The sequence below is a fragment of the Melopsittacus undulatus genome, chromosome 18 (genome assembly GCF_012275295.1).
Source record: "Melopsittacus undulatus isolate bMelUnd1 chromosome 18, bMelUnd1.mat.Z, whole genome shotgun sequence".
Lineage (NCBI taxonomy): Eukaryota > Metazoa > Chordata > Aves > Psittaciformes > Psittaculidae > Melopsittacus > Melopsittacus undulatus.
In genome coordinates, this window is record NC_047544.1 from 3,560,389 (window position 1) to 3,586,727 (window position 26,339).

The following is a 26,339-nucleotide window of genomic DNA, read 5'->3' on the forward strand; positions in this document are numbered from 1 at the left end:
ATAGCAACCAAAACCCGAGACCTCAAACCACAGGTATGGGGAAAGCAGCACACATTGGGGTGGCATCCACCTTGGAACTGTGCTACTGGACAGTTCTAAACAGCTCTAAAAGCATCAAGGTTGGCTGTGACTGAACACAGCTTTCTGGCCCAGAAAGTCTTAACTCCAGCCCTGACTATGGGAAAACAATACACACAGGATGCAGATCTGCAGAGATCCTGATGACTCTTACCTGTAGCATTGCTGATGCACCCACATCATGCTGCAATTCACAAGTGATTAAAGCAGTGACAACCTTACTCACAGGTCAGCCCGTTTCTCTCTCCTGCAGGCTTGAATAACATGGGAACTGTTGTGAGAGTAGATGAACCAAACAGCCAGGAGCACCCCTGTACAATTAACTGTTACCTGTATCTTGACAAGCTTGATATGAAAATTCAGGTGCCTGAATGAAACAAGGAAGATTGTACCAGGTTGAAGGAAGATGCAGCATCATCCTCACAATCATCATCATCATCATCAACTTACATTTCATCTTGGTGAGGAACTGGAGATAGGAAAAGCAATTCGAAACTTAATTTTACTCATTCTCAAGCTCCTTTTCACTTATCCCCTGTGACAGACAAACACACTTGAAGACATACTTGTGACAGCCACCAGGCAGCCTGCCCTTGAACCTCCAGAGGAGGCTGAGCCAATGCTACAGCATCTATCACATGGAATGCGGGCAGTGATTGCGGAACGTTGCTTCCATCTAGTGATGTGTGAGCCATCAGCTTGCAGGAGCACAGTGGGACAAAACCAGAGCTGCCGATGGATCCAGTTCTGCCTTGAAGCTGCAGGGTGCATTCTGCTGGGTAAAATCTCCACTTCTCCTACCCCAAGTGGTAATGACACAGATGAGAGCAAGTGAAGGGGGGACTTCAAACACACAATGGCTTCTCAAGCCATTGTGCAAACAAGCAGGCAAAAAGCAGCTTAACGTGTTTTGCTTCAGCTTTGGGTAGCGACGAGTTTAAACATGATGATTTCTGGAGATGCCTTCAAGTGTTTTTTCTTCATCTTTTTCACATAGAAGCTATAGATAAAGATTAACACGGATGGAGATCTCACGATCCACCTCGCACCCAGATCAAAAGGGAATGATCCCATTCCCAGGCCCGAGGAGCAGTTCACTGCTCCAATGGCAATAAAAGACAAAAAACCCACATGCACAACTGACATCCAAAATGGCTCAACATAATTTATTTTTTATGTTAAAATGTACAGAGTTCTTTTGAAAGTACTTGCTAGAAAGGGGAAAAAAAAGTGATATTACATACAAGGAGAGGAAGGGAGACCATCCAGCCAGGAGCGTATGACATGGAGAATTACAAAGGCATCTAGGCACCCCTTCCCCTTAGCTTACAAGTCACCATGAACAAAGTACAAAGAGGTTACAAAACAGGAAAAGCAAATATAAACAGACAGGAATAGACTCAGCTTCATTTGTACATGCGGCTTTTAGAGGCATCTGGAGCTCCTATTCACACACTCTAGAGATCTCTTTAAAGAGAATTTTTTTATCTTTCTTAAAATAGTTTTTAATATTCTACAACAAAGATAAAAAACTTTAAAGATGGAATGAAATGAAAAAGCTCTTATTTCTTTTAAAAGGCATCGAAGTCACTAACAGTGAGATTTTTAATTTCTTTTAGAAGATTACCCAAGTTATCTTGCTAAAAATACATATTTTTTTTTATCTTAAACAGAAGTGAAAAAAATGGTAGGTACCAAGATTACTGCGCTGGATAATTCCTTTTTTTTTCCTTTTTTTATATATATAGAAAAGAACATTATTTTTTTAGCTTTTTTCTTTTCCTCTCTACAATAGTTCTACAGTCACAAAGGCTTGTGGAAAAGGGAGCTGCCCGATTGGTAAAAAAAACATACAAAAACCAAACCAAACTCAATCCACTGCCCTCATTCCCACAGCTTCTCCTCCTCCTGTCTCAGACCCCCCCCACCCACCCCAAATCAGGAAGCAGTGACCCAGCTGAAGATCTAGGAAGGAGAGGGCAGCACAGTGCGCTTTCTACATGGGTTATTTGGGACTGGAATAGTATATACAGAGAAATGGGGTCCTACACAGCCTTGTACATGCTCAAAACTAAACAGAAGTAAAAAGTGGAAGTCCTTTGAATTCTGCCTTTTCTGGTTAAGCAGCTACTGGAGGAAAGTCTGGTTTAGTGCATCTGAAGAAAACCCCAACTTTCTTTTTATACTCTTTTGGTTTAAAAACAAAAGAAATTAGTCTTATTAAGGTGTCTGTATTTCTACTTCATATACAATAAAAAAAGAACTTTACATTAAGGGGTGTCCCTTTTTGTATTGGGTGACATGCCAGCAGTGTAGCCAAAGAGAAAGTCAATTGGATTACGCAGTAATAAACAGCAAAATCCTGCTGCCTGCATCCTGCTATGGTGTTTGGACTGTTTCACTCCAGTAAAACAGGCCCATTTCCCTTCTTTTCTCACACTAGATCCAAAGTGTGGCTACTCCTATAAAATGGGTCTCCAACATAGTGGCAGAATCGGGGAAGAACATCCCTGACTCCCCCAGAGCGCGGCACATTCAGCAACTTCCTACCCCATGCCAGGAATGGAAAAGGGACAAGGACACCACAGGGCTCTTTGTCAAGTCACAACATACACGTTATCTTCCAAGATGACTCAAGTAAAGAGACTAAGAGGCAGACCACTGGAAACAGCTCCTTCTGGGCTCAGCCTGACTAAAAGGCTCAAACCAAGACCCTCAGCACTTCCTAGGACACACTAGAGGAGTTTGGGACCTCAGCCTTGTGGCTGACTTGCAGTTCACCAGGAGAACCTGCAGCCGTTTGCTTGTCCTAAAACCCATGTCCCACCCTATCCCCCTTTCCTTGTGACTTGCACAAGGGATGCAACATTCTCCCTCGAGATGCTTCCAGTAGTTCAGTGACAGAACATGTGTGCATGCACGCACAGGTGTGCAACATGCATGTCTGGGTGGCGAATGGGATCAGTTTTAAGTCACATTACACTTTTCAGCGTGAAACATACAATTTCAGTTAATTCACCTACAAAAACACCAAATGTGAAGAGTTTATTGTTTACACGTAACTCCAAATTCCACTGCGGGTGAGGGAGGCAGGGGAAATCCCAGATGAAAGATTTCCCCTGACCTGCAGAAATCAAGAGCTTCTTTTACCCTCTGTGTCCCCTTCCACGTCTCCCAATAAGTGCCTCCTGCTAGGAAATGCCAGGTGGGTTTTTAGAGGGAAGGGTTGTTATTCTTTGAGATGTCAAACGTTACATGACTGCAGCACTAGAAACTGCAATACAGAGGGGCACAGGGGAGGGGAAAGGACGTACATTGAGATAAAACAAATTTAGGAAGATGATGTCACTGTTACACGTATTCTGTCCACATTGTCAGCAAAGTAAGGCTCTTTTTAAATTATGAAAGATTTTGTGCATGTTTTCCCCTCTAAAAAACATCTGTAAATGATTTTTTTTAGCTGTAAAATGCTTCAGGATTGTGAAGAAAACAAAAACGCAAAACAAAAAACAAAACAAAACGAAAAGAACCTCCAAAAAATAAAGACCAGGCTTCCTAAAAAATAAAATAAACCAAAGAAAATCCCTCTAAATCTACAGCAATATTTTAACTGGAAAAAGGTCCATTTTCTCTGGTTCGTCAGTATAAAAGGTTCCTTTATTTATATATATTTCAGTTTTTAGGATGCAAGTTCATCTTGCTCATCTTCTCATGTATGGTCCATTGAGAGACTGCTTGGGCACCCCAGCAGCGTTCATGTAGCTGTGATGGGAGGGGCCAGTGTACATCATGTTTCCATGAGGATTGGGCTGCATAGGCTGCTGGGTGTAGGCCTGGCTCCCCATCATTCCCATCTGCATCTGCATAGGATACTGTGCTGTCTGGTTCATGTAGGCAGGGTTACTATGGTAACTGCTGTTCATCATGGGCTGTGTCATTCTGTAGCTGTTCATGGCATTCAGAGTGTTCATATTCATGGAGTTAACATTGTACGGGGTGGTTGGCATTAGGTTGACCCCCATGTTCATGCCCCGCTGGACAGCCAATGCCCGGGGCCCGGCCTGCATGGCAACCGCAGGGGGACTGCGCCCGTAGAGCTGCTGCTGGTGTGCGGTCGCAGAGGGCAGTGGGGCTGACTTGGAGCGGATGGAGATGTGCCCCTTGACTGGCATCTGCCCCTGCAGCCTCTGGGTGTGTGGAATCCCTATGTTGGTGGCAGACATATTACACTGGAGCAGAGGTGACGTGAGGTTCATGGTGGTGGATGCCAGGTTCGGTGGAGGTGTCATGGTGGCTTGTGCTTGTGGCGTGCCTGCTAAGGGATGAGAGGGAGCTAGCTGAGCCAACCCTGTGTTGGAGAGAGAAACGCTGGTTGCATAGGAAGTCACAGCAGGAGAATGGCTGTAAGGCATGGCATGAGGGTCCATAATGGTGTTTGTCAGCTGCTGCAACTTGGCTAAACTGAACGTGGCTGACGGTTGTGAATAGCTCCCAGCACCAAAATCCCCTGGGATCCTCTCATAGATACTTATGTTACCAGTGCTTCCTGATTCGGGTATTTCCATGATCATAGGTGCTGGGGTGAAGCTGTTGTTCATGCTACACTGCGACAGCGGAGGTTGCTGCTGGGGTGGAGGTGGTGGCTGTGGCTGCTGTGACTGAGGCTGTTGCTGTTGTGGCTGCGTTGTTGGTTGCTGGTTACTCGGAGGCCTTTCTACTACACAGCTCTGAGGTGACTTGATATTGCAGTTTGCTGCAGGCTGGACAGTGTTTTGCTGCATCATGCTGCAACTGCTGCCAATGTTTGCCATTTGCTGAGTGACAACACAACTGTTCTGAGTGAGGCTGCTAGAAGAGGACAGTCCTCCATAGGAACAGCTGCTCTGGGAAGAGTTATTTCCACAGATGCTGCCTCCCATAGTGGAGTCGTAGCTGCTGGGGTTCTCATAATTCTCTGTAGTGCTCTCAATGCTGCCAAGGTCACTGAAGCCACTATCCACCACCTGCTGGGAGTGGTCCGATACTGAAGGCACATCCATCATGGGGCTGGTCTCCATGTTCTGCATAGAGGGTGCGGACAGGGATCCTTGTTCAGGACTTATCTGGGTGTAACTGCTCTCCAGAGCAGGCACATTTGGGCTGTTGACAGAACGTACAGACTGGCTGGGGTGGGACTGAACAGAGGATATTGGACTGTTGTGTTCTGAGGCCTGGCAATCTTCAACCATGGATATCTGAGGATCCTCCTCAGTCTGGGTGTAACTCTGCAAAGTCTGACAAGCTGCGAGAGTTTCTTCACAGTCCTGGTAAGCTACATCATGCTCATTGCTCTCCTCCTGTGTCAAGGACTGGACTGCTTGAACAGTTTCAAGATCTAGTTCACTATGAGGAATCTCTTCTTCTTCCTTTAACTCAATTAACCCTTCTTTATTACTCTGCTCTTCTTCGTGGTCATCTTCAGACCCAGGGACGTGCTCTGAGCCTACTGATGTCTCATTGGAAGCCTGCTCTTCCTCAGAATCTGCCTCCGTTTCATCTTTTTCTTTTGTATCTTCTCTACTGCTTGGTATGCTTGTTTCTAAAAAACACTCTTGCACCTGAGGCTCCTCCTTCACCCCTTCTCTAACAGGCTGCTCCTCCAGCTCTTTTTTCTTTACAGACTCCAGATGACCGTCATCTTCATCATCAGCATCATGATCTTCATTTTGATTTGTTACTACTGCAACTTCCTCTTCTTCTTCATGATCATGCTCAGGTTCGTCTAGTTCTTGCTGTTCTTCTTCTGATTGCCTTTGCTCTTCTAAAACCCGTGGCTTCTCCTCTACCTCCTCTTCTATCTCAGGCTCTTTTACTTCTGGCACTGGACTGCTGTTGCTGTCCACAGGAGAAACTGCTCTTACTTCACTGCTGGCTGTATCTTCCTCTTCTCCCTCTCCTACCTCTTCTCCTTCCACATTCACATCTTCCTCTTTCCTTTCCTCAGTAAAAGGCAGCTCTTCTTTCTGCTCAACACCTTCCTCTTGATCTGAAAGTCTGGACTTACGCCCTGCTTTTGAATTAGCTACCACTGCACCATCTCCTTCATCCTCAACCGATGGTGGCTCCTTTTCCCGGTTCAGTTTAAACCCTGGTTTTCGACCAGGTCTTTTCTTCCAGTGGACTGGTTTTCGGCTTTTCCCTTTTGGCCATCCCTTCTTCTTTTTCATGGGTGTAGAAGTATCTGGCTCAAGTGAAGAATCCTTATCTTCACATTTTCTCAGCATAGATAATGGTTTCAAAGGGGGGTTACCTGAAAATACAAATTGAAAGACATTGTTCAAACATATTTGTTTGACCCGAGCATTCCCATCACATTTATCAACTTTTTGCATCAATACCAGCTTAGAGATTTACTGTGAAGGGTTAACAAGAAAGATCAAGGGCTGCTTGTCAGCAATCCCATTACATTCTCAAAGACCACCAGTGCTTTCGAGCACATGCACGGTCAAAGCCCTGAGCCTTTAACACACAATGCAGGGGAAACATCAGGCTGTATGATACAGTCCTGGAAAAACTCCCCACACTTGACAAATGTTACTTATACAATAGTTCACAAATGAAAGTGTTCCAGTGTAGGGAAACACATGAAGGTGAATTAAAACCCTGTTTCTATTTAGATCCATACCCTGTGCATCTGCTGAAGAAAGGATGTATTTTCACTTTTTGGGGGGCTTTATGCTTTTAAATGCTTTTAAAGAGAGACACAGATAAGTGAATTGGGCCAGATTTATTTTGCACAACTGCTGGTAAACTGCTGCAACAGTTAATCACTGACACTAGCTGATACTCACCCTTTACCATCTGAATTTCTGTCTTCAGACACTGGATTTACTTAATCTGCTTTTGTATTAATTCTCCTTTTATCTGCTAGGCAGAAAATCTCTCTTATCAAATAAGTAAATCTCCTTACTCACCAAAGCAATTTGCAACTTGATCAAGTCACTCTTTTGCCTCCGCTTTCTTTGAATCTATTATAGAACATTTGTTCTAATCTCTTAATCAGCCCACGACTGTTCTTGTGAACTATTCCAGTCTATCAAGTGTGAATAACAGAGTAAAGATGGTTGTTTGCAGTTTCACCAAGACTAAATAAAGAGATGACAGAATGTCTCTACTTCACTTGAGATTCCCTGGTTCATGTATTTAGCATCATCTGAATCTCTCTGGCCCCTAGGCTAGAAACCCATGCTAATTACTGGACATGAGCTTCAAACACTGTCACAGACTTCAGCAGTGAGTTGCCCTTCACTTCATTTACCAAATCCCCCTCTTTTCCTGGCAGCTATTATGTTATATTTTAATCTATCCATAGATGGATTAATTTTCCCCAGTATTCAGAGTACATTTATTCACATTTCTGCCCCTTCCACCACCATTGCTCGGACAGGCATTTACTCCAAGTATCTCTAATGAGAAGTGTTCTGAAAAAATGCTGCGTATTAAAAAGTTAATTTAAAACAGATACTGAATTCAAAATTGAACAATTTCATCCATAAAACAAATATTTGGAATGTGAATAAAGGAAAGAAAGGATCTGCCACACTCAGTGTATCACTGGGCAGGAAAAAGGAAGTGCTGGTTTCACAGTGTTTGGTAAAACATTAGCACTAAAGCCCTCCAAAAAATGGGTAATTCCACTTAAAAAGATAAAAAAAATAATCTACTATTTCCCTTCCCCTTTTCCCACATTTCTCTATGTCACACTAGAGAACAACTTATTATTCCTCTTGTTCTGGAAAACTGAGGGCTCTCCAGTTCATTTCTGGTCTGTTTCTGTAAGTGACCCTGCCACAGAGGTTTTTTCATAGACATCAATTTCAGTAGGAAAGCTGAATCAAAAGGATTCAATGACCTCTGATCAGGTCATTGCTAATAAGACAGTTAAATGCATGCACCGCATTTTCATAAGACTTGGGAATGTTTCATGCTGGTTTGACTAGTAATTTATGCCTAACCCTACATTTTGCTTAGAAGTTACAAGACAAGGGAAGCAGCTTCTTTTGTCATGAGCTAGTACCATCTGACACCCACTGGCACAGCACCTAGATCAAACTTCCAACTGCATACCATCAAACATACCATTAGTGTCATCAGACTCCTCCTCATCTTTGGACTTCCTCTTAGAAGAGGGTCTATGCCTGAGTGTATCTGGTGGGGTTAAATGCCGAAAGTAACCACTGGGCAAAAGTTCATTCTCCTCCTCATCATCCTCCTCCTCCTCTTCCTCCTCCTCAATCTCAAATGTAGGCTCTAATCGGGGCATTGGTCGTTCGGAGTCTGAGTCCTCAAATGGTTCATCCAGCACTTCTGTAGTCTCTGAGATGGTTTCAGTGACAACACTGCTATTGTGGTGCTTACGCTTGCGGACTCGCCTCTTCCGATGAAGAATTGGTTTCTGAGAGTGGAAGTCAGGAGAAGACATTTTAACACATCCAGTAGGAATAAGACACTGATAAATAGAAAATGAGCAGCAGAGTTTAACAGCCTAAGCAGGAGCAGAAGATTCCCTTCTGGAGGCCAGACTACACTAGAAATACTGATGGGGACCTGCCTTCGGTTAGACAGATGTGAAATACTATTTGTGTAATAGTATAAACCATTTAAACAGCTGACATTAACAGCTCATCCATTACAGCTGAAAGCTCATTAACACTACAACATAGATGTGAATAAAACTGCAAAGATGGTACAGAAGAGAACTTCTCAGTGCAGCATTCCATGAAGAGAGTATCTTCTTGGTACATTGACAGCATTCACATCTCTGGTAAACCATTCCAAAGACTTTATGCTGTGATTTTAGCTGTTTAGATAGCATTTGTATTTTGTCAGCTTCTTTTAGACTATATCTGTTTTCTATTTTGCATGACTAAAACTTTAATAACCACTTTTTAAGGTGGAAAAATCAAAAGCATAAGGCTTTTGTTAAAAAAAATAAAACCAAAATCAGACCCCACATCAACACACTTATCTCTGATTCAGCCAAAACCACCACTACAAACAGGTAGCAGAAAGCACCCTCCAGAGCTCTGGAAAACTGAGCAGATGCTATCTGTATGCTTAATACACCCACCACGAATTGCACAGTCCTTCAGAAAGCACCAACATAATGACAAAACAGATCGCATGGTACAGTCAGAGACAACAAGAAACAGCACACACCTTTCTTTTCAATGTTGGCTTGGTGAGAACAGGCGGAGAGCTCGATCGAGGACTCACAGGTTCATCATCTTCCTCTTCACTGCTCTCACTAAAACACCTCAGAAGTGCCCTGTCACTATCACTGTAGCGGCGGGGTAACCTGTCACAGTCCTCTGGGAATCTGCTCTTCAGTGGCTCCGTGTTCTTTTTCAACTGCCCTCTCCACCCTTCCATACTTTCGCTGTACCGCCGACGGGGAACTGCACATTCTTCCCCTTTGCCATACTGTCCCTGGGAAACTGCACATTTTTCCTCCTCCTCAATGTATCGGCTTCTTGGGGCTGGGGACTTCTCCTCACATTCACCACACCTTCCTTGCAAGGCTGCTGACTTCTCCTCACAGTCACTGCACCGGCCTTGGGAGGCTGCTGACTTCTCCTCACATTCACTGCATCGCCCACTGGGAACTGGTGGTTTGTCCTCAATGGGCAACATTGGCTCCTTGTCACAAAAGGGCTCCCGAAGTTTCTTGCTCTTGCGGTTCCAGCGCCCTCTTCGTGATGGCTGGCTGTTTGCAGGAAGACTATCCAGGGGGAAAATGTGCTTGTTTGGCCGTGCAGAATTGGCTGGAGCAACAATGTCTGGCTTTTTTTCACTCTCTATAGGTGAGTAAGGCTCTTGCTCTTTCTTCTCCCAGGACACAGATTTTACCATCTGATTTAAACAAAGATAAAGAGATTTCACACTTCCTATTTAAACATGCAAGTCTATCCTGAATTTGAATCCACAAAAGCTTTTTGAGAAGAAGTCAGAAAAACTTGCATAAGAATGGCTTTTAAGAAGCTGAGAACAAAAAAAGCAGTTGACCTTTTTGTGATTCTAATAGTGCTAACTGCTGCTCCTTCCCTCCCAAGTGATAATGTGCCTTAAATAGTGACTTCAGTCAGCTGCAGCCTGATGGAATGCAAACATCATTTTGCTACATTCAATCACAAGATCTGTTTCATTTTCATGTTAAAAGCGAGACAAACTCGAAGCTATTTTGTGAAGCAAAAACCTTTGGTGAGAACCATTAACACTTTTGGTTCATTCATTTCTATTTATGCTGTTTGTCAAATACTAGGTCCTTCAAACCTAAATCTGTTTCAATAACCTGATTAAAGACAAGGCTTCTTGAGAGTGAGAGGCAGATTTTGTGGTTGTTTGGGGTTTTAAACATTGCCTCTCCCCCAAACTGCCAAAGTCATTAAGGGCAGAAAAAGCCTTTCTACTATTTTCAGCAATACCCTTTAACCTCTCTCCAGACTCAATGTTTTCCCTATTTTTAGGTTCTATAAAGACCCATGAACTAATCACAACTGTACTGGTTTTTACAATTACACCAAACGCCCATGCTTGGCATCTGCAATCTTGTTTGCACTGCCTGCAAAGGCACCGAGTGTAACGTAGGTACCACAAAGAAGTAACAGATTCACTCTTACACTGGTCTCTGAATCTTTTTCTTTCTGCTGCTGTTGCTCTTCATTTTCCCCATCCTCTGTCTCGTCTTCTTCATCTTCAGAGACAACTGAGTTGGAAACTATAACAGGCGTCCAACGCAGACATTCTGCATCCACATCTATAGGCCGGACATTAGTTCTGAGCTTTGCCATATGTTCCTGGATAAGCTTCTCCCGACGAATGATCACAAATCTAAAGAACAATAACACTGTCATCAACAACAGGCTACACACAGTATGTGCTGTCATGTGAAACAGACACAAGGTATTACAGGTAAAGCTGTATGCTCTCAATCAGTGCTGCCATACAGAGAGATGACAGAAAGCTCCTTAAAACTACAGTTTGCAGTACCAGACTACCAGAGAAAGCATCTGAGAACTGTGAAAATGTTAAACTCCTTCCACTTCTTGTTAATGGTGAAGCCATTATCCTTCTGCAGGTAATATTCAGCTGCAGGCTATCATTATGTGTCAAATGGACAGAGGGCATGCCATTTGGAGAACAGGCAACATAAGGTGAAAGACACTGAATGGTAGTAAGAGGACTGCTTTAAGAAGTTATAGCCCTACTACCAGAGTATGTTTTATTCAGTGGCTGGGAGTAGTTATCACTGATTAAAACATACTGTGAAGTGAGGATATAAAACTGTTCTCAAATAACTTTAAAGTTTTCCAAGTAAGTTCCAGGTTTAACACAAAATATGACAGGATACAACCCCACTCCTCAAACTGCTATGGTCTGAATCAAGAATAATTCCAAGTATTTCACTTGAATTGTACACTCATTTGGATACTTAAGTCTTAAATAAAAGCAAGCTTATTACATGAGATTTGTCTCCAAATGCCATTAAATTTCATTCTAATACATTGGAAGCTATTTGGAAATACAACAGGACTCCTGTACTCACTGATCACTACGGAAGTCAAGCATTCGTAGGTGATGTAAAGTGGAAGTGATATCTTGAGGGCAGATCCCAGTCAGCTTACTCAATTTCTTGATGCTTAATTGCTTGTCATGTTGATGATAAAGGCACTCCAATATTACACTTTTCCAATAAGCCATATAGGAGAGGCGCCCCAGGTCTGAGAGGGGCTTCTCTGGTGATCCTGCTTGACCCTCACGCTTTGAAAGCAAATAGCCTGAAGATACACAAGAAATGAAATACAAGAAGTTAGCATGTACAGCTTCTGTTTCCTTCCCAAGAAAGACATTTTTGTCCAGAAAGTAGCTGACTGTTGCCTACAAGGTCCAGATTCTAATTCTGAGGGATAAACAGGTTGGGTTTTTGTGGTTCGAAGTCCTGTTCAATGACAGTGATGGAGATTCCTAAACTGCATCACCATCACTCACTGACTATGGGGCAACGCCACGAGATGGCAGCAGCTCTCTACCTAAGTATACAACCAGGCTGCTGAGTATCCTGCAACTACAACAACGAATTTGAAGATGACAGAGGGAAAGCATATTTTAGCCATTTAAAACCATTTACTTGAGTATTTTCTCCTGCCAAACTTCAGGGCCATACTGGAGAGCATGGGCTACACTGGACTGCATTTAGCATAACGACAGAGACACAGTTACAGAGGCAAGTTTCCCTATGAACTTGCTGAGATCCATGTACGAATGTGAGAATTGTTTCAGTATTCAGAGCCTCAGTATATCTGGTCTTATTATTCTCAAAGCTAAATTAAAACACAACTATGACTACCTTTTGCTTAAGACACTCTTTCACTGAATCAAGATGTCAAAGGTTTCAACAGATTGTGCAGTTTTAGGGCTGGATTTCTGTAGAAAGAACTACATGCACTAAAAAAAGTGAAGAAAAAGTTCCTTACTGAAGTCAATTAGGAACCTGCCATAGCCCTTACGCTGGTATTGAGGAAGAATCATTATACAGGACACATTGTACTTCTGTTGGCAGTGTTTCTCCTGTTGGAAAAACAGCAAATTAGGACAAAACAAAAGAGATAAGTGAGAAATCAAAGCTGTTCTGTACAAGACCCTAATTATGGTTATGGCAAAAACTGAGACAGAAAACAAGAGTTTCTTGGGAACGACAAGGTACATGAGTCAAGGTCATATGTCGAGTTCATAGCAGAGAAAGTTCAAAGCAGAAATCTGAATCAGCTAAATTCACTGAAAAAAATTGCTGTATTGCAGTGAACCTTCAAATGGGATAACCAGAACATCCTAAAATCCAACCTCAAACGTCCTGTTCTGAAGACTGGAAGGAAAAGCTTCAACTAAAGCTATTTGAAAATAAGTAAAACACAGACAAAAACCTTGAGAAAACCTGTCTGAAATCTTGGTCCTGTTCTGTCAAAAAACCTAAAAGGTTTAGGACAAGAGGTAATGGGTTCAAACCGAATACTTACCTTGGAAAAGTAGCCAACAAGATGACAGCCCTTGACATCATTCTGTGTCAACACGTAGAAAAGAAATGGCTCCACATCGTAATAGAGTGTCTTATGGTCCAGGAAGAGTTTGGCTAGCAAGCATAAATTCTGGCAGTAGATAGTGCTGACATTGCCATCAACCTTACAGAAAGGAGGAAAAGGTTGTCACTCCATTTGCTGTCATACAAGGACGTGCTTCATCTGGCTATACCTATACATTTTAAATGTCTAATATGAGAAGACTTCTCCAGCACAGATAGTGTCTCAAAAGACTTAAAACTTCCACAGCATTAAAATGCTGTGGCTAAGCCACTGTTACATTCATTAGTTTAAGAGAAAACACTCATTTTCCTAAAATGAAAAAGCATTTTGACACAGTGAGCCTTCTCCTGGGTTTTGTGGATAAATAATCCATTCACGAGGTCAGCTCCCACTGGCTGCTTGTAGTTCACTCTTTGCAACTGAACCTTTCAAGAATCAAGATCTTTAGGGCTATGGAAAACTCATCACACGACTGGGTGCTAAAGACACTATGCTACAGATAAAAGGGAGTGGCTTAGTCTTCTTACTTACCTCAAAGACTGAAATATTGTTTTTTCTGTAAATTTCATTGGCTGGAGGATGAAACCAACCACATTTTTTCATATGCTGTTGGAGGATAGTTCTGCTTTTCATATACTTTAGACAGAACTCACAAAGGTACAACTTGGGTAACCTGTAAGCAATGATAAAGAAAGATTAGAGACTGAATATATAGACTTTAGTATAAAACTCTTCACTCCTGCAGAGACCTTGATGAAAACAAAACCAGTAAATACTGATCTAGTGCATGTGCTAATTGGGCCAAAACCACCTTACCACACTTAAAGTCATGGCACTCATTTGTCCTATAAGAAATGTATATTAAAAATAGGTACTCAACGTCCTGAAAAATCACTTTTTCATTATTATGTCAGAAGAAACATCTGCAGGGATTAAAATTCTAGAAAAAACAACAAAACCCCCTCCAGTTTTGCACTAGTGACATTAGGATGGATTAGATAAATAGTTCCTATTCTCTCCCTTCCCTCCTGGTAACAGACAGCTGTATGTACCCCTGAGCAACGGGTCACACCACCATCTGTTTGCTTTAAAGCTATTTTACATACTGCATTGACATGAACAATTTGAATGCAAGTGTCCCACTATTGTGATTTAAGTTCATTTACATACTCTAGCTTGGATAGGGATGCTGTTTCCAGTTACCTTCAATGCCTCTAGTAGAGCTACAATAATTCCTCATGACAGACCACATGCTCATATTAAATGACAAAGAGTTTTATTTCATTTTCTCTTTGTATTTATAGCCCTTAGAAGTTATTCCTTTTTCTGAATCAAGCTGAAGTTTGGAGAGTTTGCAGTGCAGACAGTTTGCAAGTTCTTAAGCAAGAGAACATCAAACCAATTATATGTACACCACAGCAGAACAATCTTTCAGATGCCAAAACTTGCAACATTAAACATTTCTTCTTTAGCTGTGCTGAACTACATACAGTATTAAAATAGTTTTTAGGAATCAATCTCTATATTCCCATGGCAATTCAAACGCTCACAGCAGATGCAGATTGTTGCAGAGAGCTGATCGACTTTTGACTCAGCCTAAAACCACCTTCAAACATCTATTAACTGCCATGAGAAGTATTGGGATTACGTGTACTTTGCTTCTGGCTATGTTCAGATAGAATCTTCTTCAGATTTCTATACCAGCTGGGGCACAGCTTTGCCACAAACACTGAAGCAGAACAAAGGAGAAGTATGTTCAGCCATACTCTTTACCTTGAGTATTCCTGTGGATATGGGGAGGAGTACCACGTCTGGATTTCATACTTGCCAAATTCGATGACAGAAGGGCATCGGACTTGTGGATCAGGAGGCCCAGTCACCCCTACTTTCTATGCAAGGGGAAAAAACAAGTTGCCATGAATTTCCCCAGGAAAGGCTTCTAAGCTGAATTCAACAGCCCATCCACACAAAGAATGAGGTGACACTACAACTCAGTACCAGTGACACTTCAAGCATGTGATTCACAAGAAGAAAGAATCAGTAAGCATTGTCATACCATGTATCTCCACTACCTTCCACACTGTTGCATGGTACACAGCAAAACTGAATACAATCTTTTTCAGTCATATTCCTGTTTCCTTTCTTGTTATTTCAACAGTAACTGATTCATGTTTCCTTCTGTTTTACTCAAGCTAAACAGAATGTTTCACTAGTCAGCCAAATAAGATCTTACAGCACTACCTGCATATAATCCACAACCATTTACTACTTTTTTTTTCTCCCTCATCAGTTTACAGATTTATTCCTTATCTCCTTTCATCTTAGGCTACCTACTAGAACAAGCCTAGAGAGTTTGCTGTTAGTAAAGTATCCAGTATTTTATCAATAGCCCACACATTTTAGCAGCAATTTATCTATGTTTTGACACAACTAAAGCCATAGTTCTCCAGGCATTTTCTATTTCCACCTTAACCTCTTGTGCTCACTTTTATATTGTCCTTCAGCTCTCCTGAGGTCAAGTCCCCATGACTGGGAAGCAGCAGAAACCAAGCACACTGGCTTCTCTGACAGACCGATTCACCTATTTCTTGGGTTTGTTCTTGGGCTGTGGTGAGATTTGGTACCTACTGCCAGATACTGAAAGTTTCCCTTTACCTGCAGTGCTTGTTCCTGAATATCTCTAAACAGCTCCATGTCCTTTTCAGTTAAGACATCCTGGGTCCCAAAAAAACGGTCTTCATTTTCCTGTTTTCCATCCCAGCCATCCTGATTGTCTGTAGACGAGAAGGAAAATTGTCTTCACCTACATTTACCAAGGAGTACCTGGCTTTTAGTGCAGCAACAAATAGCATCTGGCTGCATTCAGGCACTTTGCCAAGTTTTTTTCTTATTGGATTTTCTATTCAGATAAACCATTAAGGAAGAACCAGTTCTGGATTTGTGACCAAACTGATCAAGAAATATCCTTTCCACAAAACACGCAAACTGAACCCACAAGATATTTCACCTCACCCCCAAAGCATTAAGATACACCATTGTTCTTGCAGCACCAGCCAAGCTAATGCATGCAACTACTCTAAAGCTTTAAACCTCATAGATTATTGTGAAATATTTTCCACTGCTTCTTCAGGAACAATTCAAGCTATGAAACTCCTCAACAAGACTATAAGGACCTCAGTGCATCAAACGTAACTGACTGCATTAACTTTCAGCTCAAAGTTTTTATTCTAGCAATTTCAGCATCCTAGCCTTTGAACATGTTCTTGGTGTACAGGATACTTACATTGGCAGGGTGAAAAATCTTTACCTGTGGGCCATTCTGAAGTGCTAGATTTCCTGGCACCCTTCTTCCTGATCCTATACTGCTGAGAATAGTCTACCACTTCCCCTCGAGCTTTTCGTCCATCAGGGGAGGGAGTGAAGAATTTAGTAAGGCCATCTATAAGCCCTTTGGTTTTCTTGTTAAACTTCAGGGTGGTGCTGCCATCTCTGCAGAAGTCCAAGACATCTCCCTGCTCCAGGTATCCTCCCTCTGATGATGCTGACTGGCTGGACAGGGTGATCTTACGCTTCCTACCCCGACCAGGGCCAGTCCGAACTTTGCTGAAAGGACCTTTTGATCTACAGAATGAGAAGGGGAAAGATATTGTCAGAAGATTTGCTAACGTGGTAAAAAACAAAAAACCTGGAAAAAAAAGAAGCACTGAGATGAATTCTATTATTTCACAGCACTTTAGAGAAATCCTGTATTAAAGAATAATGAAATTGTGCAAGAGATCTTCTCAGAGTAGACCAGGAATACCCACTGCCCTACTGAATCTCACTCCTTACTCCTCCTTAGAGACTTACGTTGTATTTTGATTCTTTAACCTGTTTTTGGGACGTCCTATTGGGTTAGCATAGCGTCGTTTTATCTGGGCTGCCTTCTTGTGTAAGAGTTTCCTTCCTTTCTTCCGTGGCCGACATATTTGACATATCCACATACCTACAAGACACAAATCCCCCTCACTGAATGCAAGTGACTTATATAGAGAACATGAAGGAGAAAACAGGCCCAGAAAGAGTACAAAAAGGGGAGGAATGGTAACAAAGGCCCCAGTTATCACATATATATGTAAACTCTTTTCATCACAAAGTCCTCACCTTTTGGCATCCTGGTAAGAGGCGGGTCACAGCACTCCATGTGAAAGCCACGGTCACATGAGTCGCAAAATAGCATGTTATCCTGTTGAAGACAGATAAAGTTAATCTCTCTTTAGATGTGCATCAGCATTAAGCCCTCAATTAATTTGTCACCATCTCAGAGAACACATACATAGTTTCTAACTACAGACGTATCATGGTATTTCACAGGTATCAAAGACTACAGGACTCTCACAAAAGCTGCAATTATTTGACTCTAGAATTATTTTATTTTGTAGTTTAATAGGACATCCACAAGCCCAATGTCCTCTTTATTCAGTCCATATTCCACTGTACTCACAGCATTTTTGCCCTGATCTCGACAGGAACTGCATGTTTTGCACTCAATACACTGCCATCGCAAGGCTTTCACTCGAACTGTCAACTCTGGAGAGAACTTTAAACAGGACGGATGACCTAGAGAAAGAGGAGAAAATCCTACCTGTAAAACCACAGAAAGCTCACAAATTACTTTAGTTATTACATAGTCCCATGCATCATTTTGGTTATCCAGATACTCCTATTGTTAAATGCTTCTATTCTTACCCACTTACAAATACAAAACCAATACATTAGATAGCAAGTATTAGGCCCACAAAGAACAGCATCTCATTTTTCAGAACTGAATGGAGAAACATGATAAAACTGGTCATCATTACCACATTTTCAGAGAAACCTCCAGCAGCCACACGAACTATTTGTGTTAGCTTAACTTAACAGCCTCCCCTCTGGGAGCACATGATTCAGCTGAGCTAATCATATTATATGCCATAGATGCATACTACTCATACTTCTGGGTCAGCAGTAGTCACTATACTAGACTTCTATACTTGCCACTTGTCTCAAGTGGCCAGGTTATTATCAGATGTATACTCCTCATATGTATTGGGTCAGTAGCAGTCATTATAGCAAGCTCTTCTGTCTCAAGAGGATGGCTTATTACCAGCAGCACTGTGAATGGGCACTTACCACTGTTGCCACAGTCAGCACAAGAGATGAGTTCTTCAGGTTTCTTCTCCCGATTTTGCTCTTTTGTACCAAGGCAGAAACTGCAGATTGGAATTGGTTCAGCAACCGGCTGAAGAGGGAAACAGACAAGAAAAGCACTGAGTGTAACAAGGGAGCAAATCATAACACACAAAATCACAGACACGTTTATATAACAGGTAAACAGTGTGTGATATTGCCTCACAGATTTCAGTTGGTCCTCACCACACAGTATTAACTGCAGAGATTTGATTTCTATTCAAGTTAAAGACAAGACACATACACCCAGGTACAAACGAAAAAAGAATGGAATTCCAGGGCTAGGGAAAACTTAGAAATACAAGCTTGGAAAGAGAACTCAAAATTAATATATAACCCAATGCAAAGATAGAGAGAGCTGGTGCCTTAATCTGGCAACAAATGAGGTGATGCAGTGGTGGAAAAAAGGCACAGATGACCCCAGAGCACAGCTGTCTTATGACATTCCCATCAGGTACCCAAAAAGTGGTAGTGCAGTTGTCAAAAGCATTTGCAATACATTACCTGGAATAAAATGTATTCTAGAGCAAGTGCAACAACTGTGCCACTATTAACTATTCTCATAAGAAATGATGTCAGTATGCTGCAGACCGAAAGGTTTGCTCTCTCAAAAAAGTACAGGAGGGTTAAAAAGATGGGAAAAAGATGTAAAGATGAAGCAAAAATAGGTACTAAGTAGCCAACAATACCTTTGGCCTCAAATAAGCTGGAGGTTTTGAATCAAATGACTGACATCTAGAACAGCCTCCTCAAAGAAGTAGCAAGTACAATAACTGGTTGGTTTAAAGTGGCACTTGATCAACTAATGAGAGCAAAAGGAGAGTCTTCAGTAACATCAAGTGCTAGATTTCATAATCTACCAGATTCTTTCTACTCCAATTTTGTAAGCAAAATTTCATTTACAAGTGTAAAAAAAATCTGCTAAAAATCACATTTAAAACATTGGAAGCACAAAATATGATAGATTATGGTAAGTTTTGAGACACATTCTTTGTATAGCTGTACCATGTGAATGTGTGATTTCACACAAACCTTTTTCAGAGTATATTATGCAGTTACATATGCACATAATTACTGTATGGAAGCATATGCCAGAAGAACTTAAAAGGAATCTTTACTGTGGCTAAGCCAAAGCAAAAGCTACACTCAGAAGAGTTTCTTGCAGAAAACAGGTTGGTTTATAGTACAGTAAAATACAAACTGGAAGTTTCAAGCTCTATATTTACTTGGTGTACCAGCCCAGTGTATTCACAGACCAAGGTGTGTTCCACACTAGTTGGAAACAATCAGAACACCCTGGCTTATTTTCAGATAAGGAAATGCTCAGAGAAAACTCCTTGAGTAATGTCAACAAGCAGATTGGCATGAGGACTAAAGCACACAGTGACCCGTCTGGCATCTCCTGGTCCTCTCTGAAACAAATGCAACGACCTGGATTCACCACAAAGTTGCAGTAAAAAGGTTTAGAATCCTTTTGAATGTAATTTGGCATGTTTAGCCATCCTTTGGATGTGGTCAGATATTGGTTGTAAGAAACTACCATGGCTCTTGGAACAATACTCTCCACTGGTCTCTGCTTTGAAGGAGTCTTCTATGACTGTTTCACTAGTTCTAATGTACTTCTTGCATTAAAAAAGCAGCCCCTGCAGACTTGTATCCAAGTAATGGGGAATTCATTGTATGAGCAGTTCCCATCTAAATTGGTTTAGATTCAATGATAGCTTCATACAGTTAACACACAACTATGTGACTGAGGTACTTCTAAAATGCTTCATAATAGCTGCCTATTCCTCATGAAACATTAGAAGACACGAACAATTGTATTTGTTATGGTCCTCTCTCTGTCTTATTTTTCTCTAAGTCATTGACTAGCAAAGTTCAGCAGTGAATCCCATTGCCTGTCTTGCAATTTATTCTGCCTTGAATAAAACGAACAGGAGGACCAGAAAGTACCAGAAAGTGGCCCTAAATGGAGCTAGCCTCATCTCAGTGGCCATCCTGCATCCTTTGGGAAAGCAAAGCTGGAACATTCATGCAACTTTTCAGGGTAGATGTAAACCATTGCCCCAGTCCTTCAAATGTGGATGTCCCCATGTAAAAACTGTTAAGCTTTGGAAGAACCAACTCACAGATGATGCTTTAGAATAACTTATTAAATACGAATGACTTTGAACATGGAGATGAGGCTGCTCCTCCAAGGCTGCTGCATGAGGCTGCGCTAAGTACGGAGCGATTTCACTGCTGCTCTGTTTGTTCAGCAAAGAACATCCTGGCAAGTGGAAAACGCAAGCACACAATGAGGGAGTCGTGAAAACAAGCCTGGGAGCAGCCAGCTCACTTTCATACTGCACATTTTTGGCAGCCATTCAACTCCTTCTGCTGTTTTTCTCGCAAGCACATCTCTGTGTGTGATGTCACCAGATTCAGCGAGGGAGGGAGCCAGAACAAATTGGACTGACAGTGCGCCGCAGCCTGCCAGCCTCTCGGCACATGGTGTTACTATACAAAGGATGTCTAGAAACCAACCGTGCTCCCTATGGATTCAGAGGCTGTACCCCCTCCTAAAGATGGCTACAGAGAAGTGCCTATGGAGAGGAGGCAGGCAAGAATGTTTAAAGCTTAGTTTTGGTCAATCCATCTGCTTTGTAGTCTTCTTAATTCAGGAAAGTGAGGTAGGAAACTCCTATTCCACCGCCTCACCACCCTCACAGTAAAGAACTTCCTCCTTTTATATCTAACCTGACCTTCCCCTGTTTTATTTTGAGCCCGTCACCCCTTGTCCTGTCACTACAGTCCCTGATGAAAAGAAATATATGAAGGACTATTACAATGGAGGAAGCATCTGAAATGCTGCTACAGGAGTAAAGTGGTGTTACAGGTAATAGCTTAGATATTAGTACAGTATATAAAGGCTGAATTCTATGCAGCTGTTATGACATCTAAAAAGCTACCAAAAAAAGGACTACTACTTGGAGCTGACACTCAAACTGTCTTACTATTAAACATGCACATGCTAAGAACTTCAGAGAATGTCAGCTGGCAATATTTAGACAGTCAGTTGTTAAATAACCTTCCCAGAGCTAAGAAGTCCTTTAATCAGAGGATTAAAACAATTTGAGATCTGTACGTCACAATCAGAATCACATGCCAGGACTTCCTGCCTGAAGGGGGGGGCAGGAGGGAAGGGAGGCTCCAGCTTCTTTCTCTGCAGTATAAAGGAACTCCCTTCTTTTGACACTGATTCAGGAGCTCTGCAGCTGGAGTTCCTGAAGTCTTCTCTACCCAAAGCTGTATTCTGGAAGCCACCCATACAAAGATACCCAGATTTAGCAAACCCAGGTGAAGTGAGGCAGTCAGGCACTGTATTTTTATGAATGCATATTTAAAAGAGAATAAGAACCTGGTAGCTGTACAAAGGGAGTGCAGCTGCTTTGCACGAGATCATGCTCAAGATTTTACATGCACCTTCATGATCAGCAGCTTCTGAAGCTCAGTCAGTGCAACACAGTGACTAAGAGCACCAGAATTATCTTTCCCCTAAAACAGGGAAAGTTCAGGTTGGAGATAAGGAAGAAGTTCTTTACTGGGAGGGTGCTGAGGCCCTGGCATAGGTTGCCCAGAAAAATGGTGAATATTCCATCCCTGGCAGTGTTCAAGGCCAGGCTGGACAGAGCCTTGGGGGACAGGTCTTGTGTAAGGTGTCCCTGCCCATGGCAGGTTTCCAACCCTATGATTCCGTGTATAGCAAACATACCTCTGTTGTTACTTCCCTCAGTACATAAGAAAGCTAACACTGAAATCAAGTTGTTTATTTAGTGATGTTTTCCAGCTTCCACCTTCCTCCCTACCTGACTACACTTTAAAGCTCTGTAATAAATAAGGTTCCTTTATTAACCAAACTTCAGAGATGTGCCATTCCCTATCTGTCAACAGTCTCCAGAACAGAAAGTACTAACAATGGGGAACCAGCCAGCACACTGGATTAGTCTCCTTCTTCTTAACCACCTATCCTATCCTCAGATTTGCTGAAACTATTTCAGAGAATGCCAGTATAAACCACTTCCTCCACAGCAGTATGCCATTGATGTAGGTATCCATCACAACCCTTATGTCTTCTCACACTCACAAACATTGCCTTTAAGTTGCCATTACTCTGAACACTGTCAGAGACCCTCTTGATATCATTCCATACCATTTCACCTTAAGTTCACGGCCATGGTCTCACAGCATCCTCCACAGCTTTCATGACTTGCTTATGTTTGCTCCATTACTAAGAACTACTTTACCTGTTCCCTAATCAAGTCCAAAGAAATCCTTCAGCATTTGAGTTTCCAGAGTTACAGGGAGTGCAGATGGAGGCCATCTGTTATCAACAACGACTTGTTTCAGACAACTATAGCCTTCTCCAGAACCAGCTGGAAGAGAGGGAATCCTAATCCTCCTCCAGCCGAGAGCCAAAGCTTGAAGAGCACCCTTGGAGTGTAAGGGTGAGCTCTCAAAATGTAATTACAATGTTCTGGTTGCAGATCATTTATGTACTCCACCCAAAACAAACCAATCCACAAATAGCTTCCTTACCAGCAACAGACAGTTCTTTGCTTTAAGACATGGAATTAACAGTTATTAACCTAAAACGGGCACAATACAGCAATAGCTGTTGCATGCTTAAAGGCCTCCAAAACAACTATAATGCCCTCAAAGCATAGGATCTCTCTAAACAGATAAAAGAAGTTTGTCTTCATGTGCTACGCATGAGTGCACATTGGGATCTAGAACTATTAATTGCAAGAGAGAAAGCCTAACGGATGCTGCATGTATAATAACCCATAGTTAAAGTGATTGATAAGCACCACCAGATATAAATAACACCACAAAAGCAGGAAACGGGCCATAAGGAACACGTGAGAGCAGCACAGGCAATCTGCTGTAAATATTCCTCCTCTTTTTCAGCCTCAGAAGTTTCCCTTTTTTTTTCTCAGGAAGCACTTTCAGAATAGTGTTTTTATACCATGAGCTCTACTGCAGGACAATAGGAAGATATTTACTTAAAGGTTGCTATAGCCATGCCCAGGTTTAACTGACATAAAGGAGTTTCAAGGAGAGTGCAATGAAGATCAGTTATTACTATCCATATTCTTGCTTGGAAAACAAGCATCAACAGAAGAAGAACAAGCTGTCTTTACCAAGAACTTCCAGCCTTAACACCTGTATCTTACTATAGCTTGGTTCCTCACAACAGTGTACCTAGAAAGAGCTCTTTCCTCTTCAACTGCACTAATTACTGCATTGTAGCAGCCTTGTAATAGTGCAGTAATCCTTGCACTGTAATAGTACTATATTAACTACTAAATAGTCGACTTGGTTTCAGTTGGGACAGAGTTAATTTTCTTCCTAGTAGTCAGTACAGTGCCATGTTTTGGATTTAGAATGAGAATAATGTTGCTGCTCAGCAGCGTTTACACCAAGTCAAGGACCCCCATGGCAGGGGGGTTGGAAATGCATGATCTTAAAGGTCCTTTGCAACCCAAACCATTCTGATTCTACCACTTTTCAGCTTCTCATCAGTGAGCAGGCTGTGGAGCACAAGGAGCTGGGAGCCAGCCAGGACAACTACCCCAGCTGGCCAAGGGATATTCCAGACTATAGGACGTCATGCTCCATATATAAACTAGGGGGAAAGCTGGTCAGGGACCGCAGCTCAGGAAGTTCCTGGCCATCGCTCAGCAGGCAGTGAGCAACTGTATTGGACATCACTTGTTTTGGTTATTATAATTATTTTATCATCACTATTATTCACTTTCCCTTCCCTGTCTGTCCTATTAAACTGCCTTTAGCTCAACTCACAAATTTCACTTCCTCCCCCCTGCCATCTCTCCTCCATCCCAACGCACTGGTGAGATTTGGCAGCTACCTGCTGGCTTAAACCACAACAACACCCCTTGTTAATTGTAGTCCTACTGCAAAACCCTCATGCACAGACTACACAAGTGATAAGTTTCATTCTTACTTGTTAAATACATTATTACTGGTTTTGTTGACAATGAAAGGATACCCAAGACATGCAGAGTAGTGCATACCATAACAGTGTTAGCATTTATCAAGGTAACCCAGTCTGCCTGGACTTCTGTACAAGCACTGTTTTCTGAGCTAGCAGGGGTTTCAATACAGCTAGTATTCAAGCTGTGGCTGGGTTCCTCCTTTGAACTTCACCATCATACTATGCAATTTTAAAATCATGGTGCTTGCCTCCAAAGGCAGATACACCCTGTAGTAAGTGCTGCCATCATAGTCATGACTTTCTGTAATCTCAAACCCATAAATGTATTTGTTTAGGAATGACTAAAAGACACAACTGAGATTTTCAGCCTGTAGCTAGTATACCATGACCTTTATTTGTTACACAGATAATGTTATGCTTTGCTCTCGAGTGTTGTCTTATTTCACACTAAATGCCAACTTCCTAAAACAAGACACTTCAGTTACACTTTTGTACAGTACCAACACGGTATGACTTAACTATTAGGTACTAGAGCCCTATAAAGACTACTGCACCAATGCGAACTGCTCAGTAAGATGATCCAGGGCTTTCTAGACCAGCACAGATTCAGTGAGCTCTTCTGATTCAACAAAATAGCAGACAAAAAAAGGCACAAATTTATTTATTTCAAAGTTTCTAATCAAAAAAGACCTAAAATATTGCCAGTCACAATCCTCCCCAGCATTCTGAAGATGCGACATGCTACTGCATAAGGAGTTTCTCACAAGTAAAGACATAAATATGCATTTGATAGCCATATGTAAGCATCAGATACTTGCTACTTTTCAGGCTTCAAACACATAAATAAGAGTATTTCAGACTAAGTGCCTGCAGGAGAGAGAAATCAGTCTTTCTTGTCTGGCAATGAAACACACCTCTTGTGCCAAAAGGTCAGCAAAGAAATGAACACATTCGTGGTCCAGCTAAAACAAGGTCTGGCAGGTTGCAGGGCTGACACAACAGCACACAACCGAGGCACACTGAGAGGAGAGCAGAGGCTCCCTCCTGCCCTGCGCTGCCCTCTCTGCCCTCCAGCAGCAGCTCAATTTCACAACACAGAACATTAACTTAAACCAACAATTTCATTTAATAGTAATAAACTCGGCTGCAAACCGTAGCAGTTGAGGAGCAAAACACCACTTGTTCTATCTTTACAATGACTGTGGTAACCTCTGGCAAAGCCACAAGGTGTCCGCTTGAGGAAGATTAACTTCCTAAATCCTCTCTACATCACCTGCATCAATCATAACCAAAACCAACCAACAGCAAAACCTCCACGACTAAAAACCCAATGAAGTGGTGGGGAAATAGCCCAGAAAACTTCATCAAGATACTCTCAAAGCTTTTCCTGCATACTTGTATCATCCCTTCTAATCCCAATAGCACCTCAATAGCCAGTATATGTTAAATACCATTGTTTATTCTGTTTAGCATTTATAAAGGTGACAAAACCAAATCTGGGATTCATTTAAAGGTAAATTATGGTTTCCAAAGCAGCACTAAAGATTTTCTTCTCCCAGCTCAGAAAAAGCATTTCTAAAAGCAATTAGGAGGAAGTTTCATGGAATAAAACTGTTCCTCTTAACAAATACTGGCATAGAGCAAATTTCACACAAGAAACAAAATAGTTTCAAAAGTAAACATCCTGAGTTTTACTAAATATATATATAGAACATATATAGTATATATACTATATACATTTTTACTATATATATTATAGCAAGTACACTAATTACACAATGAAACATAAGTGATGCTTATGCTTTAAAGAAATCTTTCATGCATATTTAACCAGAAATTTCCTGTAACAACTGCACTGTAGCAGTAGGATTACTTATTTAAGAGTCTAGCCTTAACAGGATCGATGGATGGTGGACTCCACGCTGAACATATATTGCTCC

General features: G+C 41.8%; 1 protein-coding gene across 1 annotated transcript in view; it reads right to left on the bottom strand.

Moving 5' to 3' along the window:
* Positions 1-1,223: 1,223 nt before the first annotated feature.
* The window catches only part of KAT6A (lysine acetyltransferase 6A), a 31,164-nt gene continuing 6,048 nt past the window's right edge, over positions 1,224-26,339 (bottom strand). Inside the window, exons 4-18 of the mRNA XM_034070535.1 lie at positions 18,345-18,453; positions 17,677-17,792; positions 17,337-17,418; positions 17,043-17,178; positions 16,501-16,814; positions 15,849-15,967; positions 14,967-15,082; positions 13,725-13,866; positions 13,131-13,292; positions 12,591-12,684; positions 11,663-11,894; positions 10,737-10,947; positions 9,277-9,969; positions 8,197-8,512; positions 1,224-6,367 (exon numbers count right to left, since the gene is read on the bottom strand). Of these exons, the coding sequence (XP_033926426.1) occupies positions 3,780-6,367; positions 8,197-8,512; positions 9,277-9,969; positions 10,737-10,947; positions 11,663-11,894; positions 12,591-12,684; positions 13,131-13,292; positions 13,725-13,866; positions 14,967-15,082; positions 15,849-15,967; positions 16,501-16,814; positions 17,043-17,178; positions 17,337-17,418; positions 17,677-17,792; positions 18,345-18,453 (5,430 nt within the window). The 3' untranslated portion in view covers positions 1,224-3,779. The remainder of the gene's footprint in view (positions 6,368-8,196; positions 8,513-9,276; positions 9,970-10,736; positions 10,948-11,662; positions 11,895-12,590; positions 12,685-13,130; positions 13,293-13,724; positions 13,867-14,966; positions 15,083-15,848; positions 15,968-16,500; positions 16,815-17,042; positions 17,179-17,336; positions 17,419-17,676; positions 17,793-18,344; positions 18,454-26,339) is intronic.